Here is an 11,963-nt window from a genome sequence, read left to right as displayed (position 1 = left end):
CAAATATTCTTTTGATTGTATAAACCAATCTTACCGGTGACTTTAATCCATTCTACGCCTGCAAATACGACTGGGCTTGCCTTTCAACAATGTGTCTTATGAGACAGCTAACCCTAGGTACCCACGCGGCCCTTTGTTTGATACTAAGTGAGGTTCTTAAAGGCTCTCGATTTTCCTTGCCAAATAGGCTTTAGTATTACTGCCTGTTTTGCTGTGACGCGATTTGGTTATGGCATAATGCATAATGCATAACTATCAAATACTAGTCAATGTTCTAAGTATATATAATTAATATTGCCATCAATTAGCAAGCAATTTAGCAATTAGCACCAAGCACTAAACATGTATTATTCGTATCTCAAAACTTATAAAGCTCTGAGTAACTGTTGACCACCACCACCCGCCACGAATAAAGTGCTCTTGAGTTTGTCGTTGTTTTTCGGCAAACTCCGAAGTCCATATTGCGCAGACTGGGGTTATCGGGGGTTGTGGAGCCACCGAAAAGTAAAGTAACCTCCCTCCGATATTTTCAATTTTTGCCTATTGTACCCCTTGGAGCCTAGGTCCAAGAGTACGCATCCCGACGTTGCAACCACCACCTGGCCAAGGCAAAAACGATACTTTGCCCCGCAGTTGCGGGTGGCTCGTCCAGCGATCAGCACCACATCGCAAAGCAAAGATCTATCTTCCTCAGCAAAAACACAACCAAGATGGCCCAAACCGGGATCGAAAAACATATCTCCGAGCGCTCTGCGCTCCTGGAGAAAGAAAAGTTCAGTAGACACGACCACGCCTTCAAACAGAGGATGTCCCCGGTCGCAAAAAGCGCAGCGGCCGTCCTCTCCAACATCCGCAAGAAGGAACTGGAGACGTTCTGGACAACGCCTGCGACGTCTTCCAATTCGAATCGCCGCTGCGACCTGAAGGAGGTTATGTTCCCGGGCATGTCGTTTGCCTTGTCGCGGGATCGCATGGAGAAGACGAAGTTGTGGAAGATTATTTCCGCTATGCCGAAAGGCTGTCTGCTGCATGCGCATATGGAAGCTATGATTGATATTGGCTGGCTTATTGAGCAGGCGCTTGAGATTCCGGGATTTTATATTACGAGTCCGAAGTCGCTGTTCCCTGGGGATAAGTGGTCGGAGCCGTTTGAATTTGTGTATCGGCCTGGTGCACAGGTTGGGGCTGAGGCGAATATTTGGCAGGCGGATTATACACCAAACCAGCCAGTGCCGGTGTCAGTTGCGGCTAGGACGTGTCCTGGTGGTGTGGAAGGGTTTAAAGCGTGGGCTGTGTCGAGGATGACCATTAATGAGGAAGAGGCTCTACAGCATCATCATGGGATTGGTGATATCTGGAAGAAATTCATGTCTTGTTTTATCGCCATCTCTGGACTATTTTTTACAGAGCCGATATTTCGACGGTGCATACCGAGACTGTTACAGCAGCTCCACGAGGACGGCATCAGATACGTCGAACTGCGTCTAGGTATCAACCAGCCCTTCTTCCGCGAGGGCTCGGACGTGGCAGAGCCCGATTTCTTATACTTCATGCAATGCTTCCAAGAGGAAGTGCATTCTTACGTATCCTCTCCCCAAGGTGCTGGGTTCTGGGGCGCGAGGATAATTTGGACAGCCCTGCGTATGTTCCCTGATGGACCAATCAAGAAGTCCATGGAGCACTGTATAGCTTGCAAGAAGGCATACCCGGCCTCCATAGCGGGCTTCGACTACGTCGGACAGGAAGATCTAGGCCGGCCCTTGATCGACTTACTCCCCCTTACCAAATGGTTCGAGCAACAATGTGCCAAGAATCAACTCCAAATACCCTTCTTCTTCCACGCCGGCGAATGCCTAGGCGATGGCGATAGCACCGACAGCAACATCGTGGATGCCATATTGCTGAACTCCCGAAGAATCGGCCACGCCTTCTCGCTGTATAAACACCCCCTCCTTATCGATCTCGTTAAGGACAAGAAAATCCTCATCGAAATGTGCCCTATCTCCCATGAAGTGCTACGCCTGACCTCAAATATCCTGATGCACCCGATGCCCGCGCTCCTGTCGCGCGGCGTGGCTGTTTCATTGAACAACGATGACCCGGCTGTACTCGGGCATGGACAAAACGGACTAAGCCACGACTTTTACCAGGTCATGGCAGCGTTTGAGAACACGGGTCTTGCGGGGCTGGCGACGATGGCGGAGGATAGTATCCGATGGGCAGCTTTTGAGGATGAGACGGAACCTGAGTGGCTCGAGGGCATTGAGGGTCGCGGGAATGGGTCGAAGGCAGCCCGGATGACAGAATGGAGGACCGCTTTTGAGAAGTGGTGCGAATGGATCGTTGAGGAATTCGAGGAGAGGTAGGACTAGACGTGCGCTATCGAGGATAGAGCGAGGGATCTATGCGAAAAGAAAGCAACTGTACATATTAGCAATATACATAAATTTCACACAAGTCATCAGAGTTTCCCCAATTTGTTGACTTAAGATACGTGGATGGTGAGGCCGTGACGGAGGTGAATGTTGTTGGAGCTGGAGAACGCGGACTGCGGCGCGAGCTATCTCCGGTCTTGGCGAGCTAACACCACGGAGCTCATGCTTCACTTTTCCTCGCTTTCACCGCAACACCCCACCTTGACTCCTCAAAGATCAGAGATCTCTTCTATCTCAAGCTGAAGCTCTTCAATTCTGACAAGAAGACAATCGTTTGTGAAGATTACAATGGCCCAACAACAGCCCGATGAAGCGCAGCCACCTGCGACTCTCACCAATCCTCGGTTTACGCTCGAGCTCGAATTCGTATCCTCCCTCGCGAGCCCATACTATCTCTCCCACCTGGCGGTAACCTACCCTAACCTGCTAGGGATTTCCAAATCCGGTAATGATAGCGATGTGAACGACGATAGCTCCGACCCTGAGGCCGAGGCGTTCGCAGCCTACCTTGCCTACCTATACTCCTACTGGAAGACACCTGAATATTCCCAATTCCTAACGCATCCCGGTGCCACATTACGTGCGCTACGACTTCTCCAGGAGGAAGCATTTCGCCGTGATATCATTCGCCCACAGGTGATTGAAGGTTTGGCGGGGATGGATGTCAACGGCGAACAAAGCGGCCCAGCAGAGTCCGGGGACCAAGATGGCCAGCCAGATAAAACTGACCAGGGCGTGGAGGGAAACAATGATGGCAAGCCTTGACTAAAGCAATTACGACAAGGATAGATTTTTGGCAATTCTTTTACTATTCGGAAGCCCGACGCACCCGTGGGGTTGGAAATCGGACGAAACCCCCGCAAACCAGAGACCTCTAGAAATCGGTCGAACGTCATCTGCTTTGGGACAAGGTTCATCAATTCCATCACCCGTGTCTTTATTGGCGCGTCGACTTAGCCGCGTTGGCGATGTCGATGCACTGACTCTGGTTTGCTTGGGTTTTTGGGAGCATCATGTGTGACCGAGGTAGCACCTGTGATCGTCAATGGCGCCGGTAATTCTGAGAACATGGAACGAAAGGAACACCCACACGCGAGCGCGCGCTAGATTCTCAACGTTTGCTATTCTCCGAGGGTGCGCATCTGTGCTTGGTCCCCAACCGGGAGAAGAATGTGGGGGAAGCGTGACCAGCCGAAGTATACTCTCTATCTTGATTTTTTTTCCTGAGAACGACGTCTCCAATCGCGCGCCGGTTCGAAGCATCGCTGTCAGGGGGTCAACGAGACTGGAGATATAAATCACAGATTTCACCTTTTGATTGTGACCCAACACCGACACCCCTGGCCAGAAAGCTGCAGGTGGAAGGAACCAAGATCGGCCGGGTGAGGCACCGCGAGCCACTTACTCCGTACCAGTAGTCAAGAAAAACCTGAATAAGACTGTTCATTATTGGAGAAATCTTAAATAATAGCTCGACCCCTCCTTAAAAAGTCTACTCGTTAATTGTCTTTTTGACTGACTCCTTTCTTTCTGGGGAAGCTGATCGCCAAGTCTGGTCCGCGGACAGGGTGAATTTGCCGATTCTCTGACGCTGACTCCAACCACGTTTATTTTGTCTGTCCCCCCTCGAACCTCCTTCATTTCCCAGCGACAACCCCCCTATCCTTGTCGTACTCGAGCAACTTTGGCGCCAAAGTCCGCCGTACAAATTGGATCCTCTCTACAGATGGATCTTTTTTCTCCTTGATGACCCGCACTAGCCGCGAACTTCTCTCGCTCACCAATCTCCACTGAGCACTACTGCGAGGTGACATCAAGCGCTCCTGAGTCCTGATGGTTCAACAGAAGTCTTTCTTATAAACGGTCACCTCAATTCGCCCTCTTTCCTTTCGAATTTCGACTGTCCCTGGAAACCCACGTTGGACCGAACCGGAGTTTGCCCTGTGAAACTGTACATACCCCTGGAGGATTCGCTACGTCACCAGAGTCACCATGGCGATTGAATCCGTGCGCCAGAAATGCCGCCCAAAGCATCAAATCCTTGTCCTCAAGTGCTATCCCCAATACCAGAAGGGTGTTCAGGATGTCAAGCCGAATTCCAGCGAACTCTCCTACCTTTTATACTATGTGAGCACGCGACGCAGCAAGCTACCCAAGGTTAGCGCTTTCTTGGAGAAAAGGGCTGCCCGAGATGTCTGGCGCCGTAAAATTGGGTGAGTTTGTGGAGGGATTGGATCATAGGTTGATTGATTGCCGCACCGGCGGGATTGTTCCTTTCGCTGACATTGAATCTCCTTGCCAGAAATGTCCAGGTCACACTCCAAATCCTCAGCGCGCTTATCGAGAAAATCCCCCGCGACCTACCGATCTTCGCACGATCCGTCTTGACCGTCATCGAAACAGTGCTTCGGTCTCGCGATATATCCATGGTGCAGGAGTCGATTGGGACTTTTGAGACCTTTTGCCATCATCAAGATATGGCTGCGCTGTCTGCTGATCAGGACTTTGCGGACCAATACCGAGGAGTCGTCAAAATATACGCGGGTTATGCCCACGAAGAGGCCCAGCCTCAGAGCAAGGTTGCTCCCAGTACACCACAGACGATACGATGGAAGAATGCGGGACTACGAGCTATCAAAGGAGTTGTCAGCTCCGAAGCTTGTTTGGCAGCAGACGGCGGTGATTCACTGAAGTTAATCCTGCCAGTCATTTTGGAGAATCTGTACAATAGTGACGATATATTGATTGAGTCCCTTGAGCGCCAACTTCACGCATCGGAACGACCTGCCCCGGACCCTGCCGCACGACGAAGGCACAGCGCAATTACCGTTGAAACGGTTGACACAGCACAGGGAGACCCGGCATTGGCGGCCCAGAATATTGACGATGTCGACAGGAAAGCTGAGTCGGATATGAGGCTACTTGCTCTCGGCTGTCTGGAACAGGTGATTCTCAACGGCAGCAGTCGTGGTCAGATCCGTGTCACCACGAGGGTTGTTCTCGATTTCGTTCTGCGAAAAGGACAATCGAACGGCACCTATCTGTCGCTGGACACCCACGAGGAAAATTGGGCCACCTCATTGATTGAAGTCGTGGCCAAGTGGTGTCCAGTTCAGGCTCGTTTCATTATTTTAACGGCAGCTATGGAAGTTCTGTTCGAAATTCCTCCCAAGGGAAAGACCTTAGACAAGGCCTTTACCGTTATATATCTCATGGACTATCTGTTGAAATCTTCAGTGAACATGATTGGGCTGAGTGTGATTGACATTCTGCTGGGCTTGATGCGTTACATGGCAATCTTGGTATCTCCGGCGCCTGAGGAGGCCACGGAGGAACAGTCTGGTGAGAAGGAAAAGACACACGACGATCACAACGCAGAGCTTCCGCTCAAGAAGCAAGACTTGCTTCTGCTGCTCCAAAAATGCATTGGTGATCTGACCACCCACATCTACTATGGAGACCAGGTCGTCGACATGCTTAGGGCAATCTTAACTCGCATCAAACCAGCGCACAGCCGGGACCAGACTTCGCCCTCGACAGCGCCTGAACAGCCAGATAGCGTCTCCAAGGAAACAAACCCGACGTCGTTCTCTCTGGTGAGCGCAAAGGTGGGCGCTCTCAAGGCTATCAAAAACATTCTATTGGTGGCCAATTCTCAACGGCCCAAGGCGTCTTCTGGGGTTGAATCGAGGAATCCAGTCGGGGTCCACGTCTGGGAAGGAACCCACTGGCTTCTCCAAGACCCGCAAAAGGATGTTAGGTATGCGTACGTTGACGCACTCCTGTACTGGTTGAAACTGGAGACCACCAAAAATGATCTCAGGCTGAAGGATCGGTCAACCAAGACTGCCATCTTATCGCCAAGGCGTGATTTGACAGATACCTCTGAAAGAGCTGCTAAGCGAACGACGGGTGTTCACCAAAGGGAAAAGGCTGTAGTCATTGCCCAGTCGAACTTTCTCCGTCTCCTTCATTTGACCACTTATGAAGCTGCTATTCAACGCCCATCGGAGGAAACCGAGATCCGGATACTTCACCTACTCTTGGCAAGCCTCGTCGAGAATCTCGGCATAAATGCGGTTAGATTTGGATTACCAATGATATTCAAGCTGCAAGACGACATGGCGGCTTCAGACAGCCTAAGCACACCTGCATGTAGGGTAAACATCGGAAGCCTAGTGCACGGGTACCTTTGGGTACTATCCGGAACGTTTGGCTTGGATTCTTTAAGAGTTGGAAAGGAGATCTTCAGTGAAATCGAAAAACGGAAGAGCCGAGGTATTTGGCTCGATTCCATCGGTGTTTCTCTGACTAGCCTCGACAGTATCATTCAAGATGATCGACATGCTGTCAGTCACAATATCAGAGAGACAAATAAAATGCTCCCGTTCAAAAATGGTGCTGAGGAACTCGTCCGTCGTATCGAAGATTCTTACAATCATACGCTATCGACTCACACCCCGCCAGGTTCTCCGGGACGCAATATTGGGAAGCCGGTAATACCGGGAGGACATATGTCTCCTACCAGCTCGATCCCAGGTGATAATCTCCCGTCAGCAGTCAGAGAGCAAATGCTGTCACCCTGGTCCAAGCAAAGTGCCTTGGAAGCCGCTGAATGGGAGAAGGCTGAAGCTCTTTCGCTTAGTGGGTCAAGAACAGGAACCCTACCCACGCGTAGCCACCCCCACGCCAATGGTACCAATAGTTCCCTGTCAACAAACTCACCTTCCACAGCTTACGCAGCAGGAGGCCTCCAGAACACTCGCCGAATGAGCATGCCAGACAAAACAGCAACTTCGAACTATAGCTCAAGCAGAGACTCTCCGGTTCATGTTAACGAATTGAGGCGTGTCCTCTCTGTACAGGCCCCCGACAAGGACCGGCGGTTGAGCCCGTTGCGTGGTCGCCTTGATGCTTCCAATGGCAGTATTATTTCGTCCAGCAGCGAGAGCATGGTCAGCGGGGTTTCTAACTCCGAGTTTGAAGATGGAGCGTCGATCCGGCCGCAATCCACGAGAGATGGACAAGAGTCATTATACGGAGATGGTGTGGAAACACCTAGGGCCCTGGCAGGCAACGGGGTGCTCTACGGGCAGGCGCAAAGCTCGTTTCAGATTCCCCCAGTGCCACCAATTCCACACGATTTATCTATTCCAGGCGGGTTTCCCAATGACTCCCAGCGCTCGCTGTCGTCATCTGACCGTCCCTCAACAGCTCCTGCCCCACGTAAACAAAATTTTGTCAACGGGGCCAACGGGAAGTCCCATATCGCTGCCTCTAATGATAGCAAAACGCTTCATAGGCAAAAATCCCGGACCGGTGCTGGTGGGCTCGCCAATGGGTTTGACGTCCCAGAGGTAGCCATCAACGGTAAATCTAGGGGAGCCTCCCCTTACGGCATCGAAGTGGAAGAAAACCCTCAACGACGTGACGTGGAGAAGCTCCTAGATGGCTTTCTATCGTCAGATGCCGATACCACCCGTCTTCCAAGATCCACGTCGGGCTATATTGGTCGTCGGAGTGTAACCGGGGGTATTGGACGACCCCCTTACTAGTCGAGCTGTTTTTTACGTTCCTTCCCATACTTTCCTTGCATCTTTTTTCGATTATGAACTTTTTGAGAGCTCTCGACAACCTTTACAGGCATATTTTGTTCACTTTTTTCGAGGCTATTGCACATATTTCTCCATTCCATTTTCTTACCCTAGCCTGTTGGAGAGGCTTTGGAATCCCTTCCTTGTGCTGTTTTTCGCACCTATTAGATTTCTTTTGGTATCATATCCCTGTTATTTGACTTTTTGTTATGGCTGTGTGTATGGAAAATTACAGATTTCGTACTTGACCCCTTATCCTAGTACTATAATTTTCGATTGAATGTTAGCAGGTAGCATCTTGTTAGCTTTGATTACTGTTAGTATATACTGGGCGCTTCCGCTACTATAGTATAGATAGATAACAACGGCAAAAAAGGCTCACTATTATTAGACCAGTGCCATATTATATGGGTAATTAAAGAGATTAAATATATCCTACCAGGCTGAGAGTATTATCCTTCACTGAGCCTTGAGAAATTTGAAACAATTTGAGGTGCAACTAGTTAATTCGTGTTGATGGTGTCAGCAAACGTGACCTGGAGTTCTTCTCCGCATTCTCCATCCTACCATCTCCATACCTCCTCTCCCTCTCGTCTTACATCCTTACACAACCTCAACAGTCCAACATGCGAAACTTAATACACATTCCGCTTCTTGCAGTTCCAGCTTTTGCTGCTGCTCTCCCAGCCTCCTCACCCTCAGAACTCACTCCGCTCCCCCTCGTAATCTGGCACGGCTTGGGCGACGACTACACGCGCGCAGGCCTCAAAGACCTCGTCTCCTTCGCCGAGTCCACAAACCCAGGGACCTACGTCCATCTAATCCACATCGGCGACTCCTCTTCTGCCGATCGCCAAGCGACGTTTCTTGGAAACGTCACCGAGCAGGTGTCTACCGTCTGCGATCAACTCGCCGCCGAGCCCATCCTCTCGACCGCACCGGCCGTCAACGCCCTTGGTTTCTCGCAAGGCGGCCAGTTCCTCCGCGCCTACATCGAGCGATGCAATAACCCGCCTGTCCGTAACCTCGTCACCTTCGGCAGCCAGCACAACGGCATCTATGAGTTTCAGGAATGCGGCTGGGGCGATTTTGTTTGTCGCGGCGCGGAAGCCCTCCTCCATGCCGGACGCTGGTCGAACTTTGTACAGTCGCAGTTTGTGCCGGCGCAGTACTTCCGCGATCCTGCTGAGCTGGATGCGTACCTCGAGAACAGCAATTTCCTGGCGGATGTGAATAATGAGCGGGAGGTGAAGAATGCGACCTACAAGGAAAACCTGAGTGGTTTGAACCGATTTGCGATGCTTATGTTCAAGGACGATAAGATTGTACACCCGAAGGAGACATCGTGGTTTGCGGATGTTGATAAGGAGACTGGAGAGGTGACGCCGTTGCGGGAGAGGGAGATCTACAAGGAGGATTGGCTGGGATTGAGGGAGTTGGATGAGAAGGGTGCGTTGGAGTTTGGGACCTTGCAGGGGAATCATATGCAGTTGGCCGAAGATGATCTAGAGAGGGTGTTTACGGAGTATTTTGGTCCCGTGGAGGTTGAGCTGCCGCCTGTGCAGGGCCAGAGAGAGGTCCTTGTGAACCAGGGAGGCTATTAGGCCTTTTGATGTCGATTCTTCGTTATGGATTTGTTTAATACCCAGTGCTTTGTGTATGTATTCAAGATATACGGACTGTCTATCTGAACCTAAGGCTCAATATCCGTAGGGCAGGGCTGCTATTGAAGTTCCGGATCAGTGATGTTGATAACTCTTTATAAGCTGTTCAAACATTGTGAATGCTCCATAGCTTGATATGCCTTCCTGTGCACAGCAGTGCTGAGTGCTTTGATGGCCTCAAACAGCCATCACATGATAGGTTATTTCCATAAATGGCAATGTTATGGCCATCCACAGGTGACTGGCTGTCAGGAACTGCGACGTTGCGACTGCGACGACACCACAAATGAGAATTTCAAAACCTCAACACCTGTGTTATTCTCAACATGAACTGGACAGGAGGCCGACTTCGCCGTCATTCCCAAATCAATTCCAAAACGCGGAAACAGACCTTTGGGAATACAAGCGCCGCTAGCAAAGGCCACGGTCCTCATCAGATTACTCTTTTCAACAGTTTTGCCAAACAGCAGGACGCGGAGAAGAGAGGGAACTTAAAACACAGTACAAGAAATCCAGAGGTGAGCGAGCTTGAAGCAATGCTATCAAATTGCAATATGAAGGACAAGATATCTAACTTCGTTTACAGAACAGGGCAGTCGAATCTCTACCTCAAGCCTCGTCAAATACTAGCACGGACGCAGCTTCAAGGCCACCCAATCGTTTAGAACAGATAAAGCGGCAGCTGCTTGAAACAGCCGACTGGGCTGCTGTTGGCGTGGCACGTCCTATTCAAGTTGCTTTTACGCCTGAGGAAGAGATTGAGAGATTCGGCAAACGACGAAGACTTACGAGAGACGACCACGAACGATTGAACAAATCCGCAACGATGCCCGGTAGACCTCTTAGACTAGTTGACGAGGCAAACGCCTTGTCCGACGGTAGCCCTGATATTACCCCCAGGAACGTCTTTCTTCCAATGGGAGAAGCAGATTTCACTGAGGCCAACACAAACCCATACTACCCCCACGGAGATCCCCGCAGAATATCTTCTCAACCAATGCTCATGGAAGATGAGTCCCTCGACGTGAACAACAGTGTTGGCGTGCAGAGTTCTCTCCCAAGCACAAATGGTGTAGCGAGAGGAGCGAGAAACGCAAGTTCGCTGTCCAGGTCTTCCAGCGGTCTCCAGCGTCGTGGTGATAGAGTGATCATGACGAACCTCGTTCAAATGAACGGCGAACCATACCTATCCGCAAGGCAATGGCTTGAGCAGGGGCACGCGATGGAGGCATCGCAGTCCAACAGAAGTAGCTCTATCGTCCCCGAACCTGAGTCAACAGTCCGCAGACGATTTACTATCGATGACCAAATACGCGATGCCCAAGCGTTGTACAGACAGAGAAGGCCCCCGGCTAGCTCTCCATCTAGATTTGCTCAAACTGTGGGCCAGGGTCAAATTGTGTCTGAACGGCCCACAAGGATGTTTCCTGGGGGACCTCCTATGAGAATACCGCCAACATTGTTCCGACGAGTGCCTCGAACTAATGGGCGCCTGGACAACAGGCCTCGACTTTCTGTATCAAGGCAAACACTTCAGCAGTTTTCGAATTTTCCACCATTGAGCCCTGGACCACGACCCTCGGGCAGCCAGCAGCTTTCGCGGTTTCCATCATCGAGCCCTAGCCCACTACCCTTGAGCAGCCAGCAGCCTGGTGCAGCCGTCAGGGCGCTAACTGCAGGACAGGGAAGACTTGAAGGCCCTGTACTCGGGAACGCGAACGAGTCCTTGAACGGGAATATGAACGGGGAAGCTGGTTCGGATGAGCAATCAGCTGGGGATAATGCGAATGACGACCTTTACCTAGCATATCTTAACTTTTGATTCCCTTCTGCCGGGCTTACTTTGAACGCAGTCAGGGCTGGTGCCCCCCCACAAGTCATGTGACCAAAACCACGTGATTCGCTTCCGCATTTTCTTCCACAAAATCTTCTTTTTCATGCGAAACAACTTCTTATCTTCATCAACATTGATGGTCGACGGCGACAGGACTCAACGCCGCTGGGCCAGTCGGAACAACTCAGAAGGTCAATGCTGTCGAGGCTGAAGCTATCTAGCTTGTAATTGGTCTTGTCTTGACGCAGGTGTTGGCCACGCTTCGTTGTTCAACAAGGCCTGAATGTCGGACGGATGAAAGCCGGCAGGGTGCTCGAAGCGCCTCCTTTTCTTTTCTCGATCAATTTGCTTTGCTGTCAGTCAACTTTTCCAATTTTTCGTTCTTGCGCAAGGTAAGCAAATTTCCGATTCTCCTTTTCAGTGAGGCTGGGCCGCG

General features: G+C 50.8%; 5 protein-coding genes across 5 annotated transcripts; all 5 read left to right on the top strand.

Moving 5' to 3' along the window:
- Positions 1–710: 710 nt before the first annotated feature.
- Positions 711–2,366, top strand: APUU_30302A (uncharacterized protein; the record flags this gene model as incomplete). Its single annotated transcript, XM_041701380.1, has 1 exon — positions 711–2,366. The coding sequence occupies one exon, from the start codon at positions 711–713 to the stop codon at positions 2,364–2,366; it is 1,656 nt and encodes a 551-aa protein (XP_041554271.1).
- Positions 2,367–2,723: 357 nt separating this feature from the next.
- SOH1 (mediator of RNA polymerase II transcription subunit 31) lies at positions 2,724–3,200 on the top strand (the record flags this gene model as incomplete). Its single annotated transcript, XM_041701379.1, has 1 exon — positions 2,724–3,200. One exon carries the CDS (start codon positions 2,724–2,726, stop codon positions 3,198–3,200), a length of 477 nt encoding a protein of 158 aa, XP_041554270.1.
- Positions 3,201–4,427: 1,227 nt separating this feature from the next.
- On the top strand, positions 4,428–7,990 carry EFR3 (uncharacterized protein; the record flags this gene model as incomplete). The annotated part of the gene is made up of 2 exons (XM_041701378.1): positions 4,428–4,648; positions 4,738–7,990. 2 exons carry the CDS (start codon positions 4,428–4,430, stop codon positions 7,988–7,990), a joined length of 3,474 nt encoding a protein of 1,157 aa, XP_041554269.1.
- Positions 7,991–8,655: 665 nt separating this feature from the next.
- On the top strand, positions 8,656–9,633 carry APUU_30299A (palmitoyl-protein thioesterase family protein; the record flags this gene model as incomplete). Its single annotated transcript, XM_041701377.1, has 1 exon — positions 8,656–9,633. One exon carries the CDS (start codon positions 8,656–8,658, stop codon positions 9,631–9,633), a length of 978 nt encoding a protein of 325 aa, XP_041554268.1.
- Positions 9,634–10,019: 386 nt separating this feature from the next.
- APUU_30298A (uncharacterized protein) lies at positions 10,020–11,515 on the top strand (the record flags this gene model as incomplete). Its single annotated transcript, XM_041701376.1, has 2 exons — positions 10,020–10,211; positions 10,280–11,515. 2 exons carry the CDS (start codon positions 10,020–10,022, stop codon positions 11,513–11,515), a joined length of 1,428 nt encoding a protein of 475 aa, XP_041554267.1.
- Positions 11,516–11,963: the final 448 nt, after the last annotated feature.

This window comes from Aspergillus puulaauensis, chromosome 3, assembly GCF_016861865.1.
Source record: "Aspergillus puulaauensis MK2 DNA, chromosome 3, nearly complete sequence".
NCBI classification, from domain to species: domain Eukaryota; kingdom Fungi; phylum Ascomycota; class Eurotiomycetes; order Eurotiales; family Aspergillaceae; genus Aspergillus; species Aspergillus puulaauensis.
Note: the sequence above shows the minus strand (reverse complement) of the source record. Positions and strands in the feature narration are given on the sequence as shown.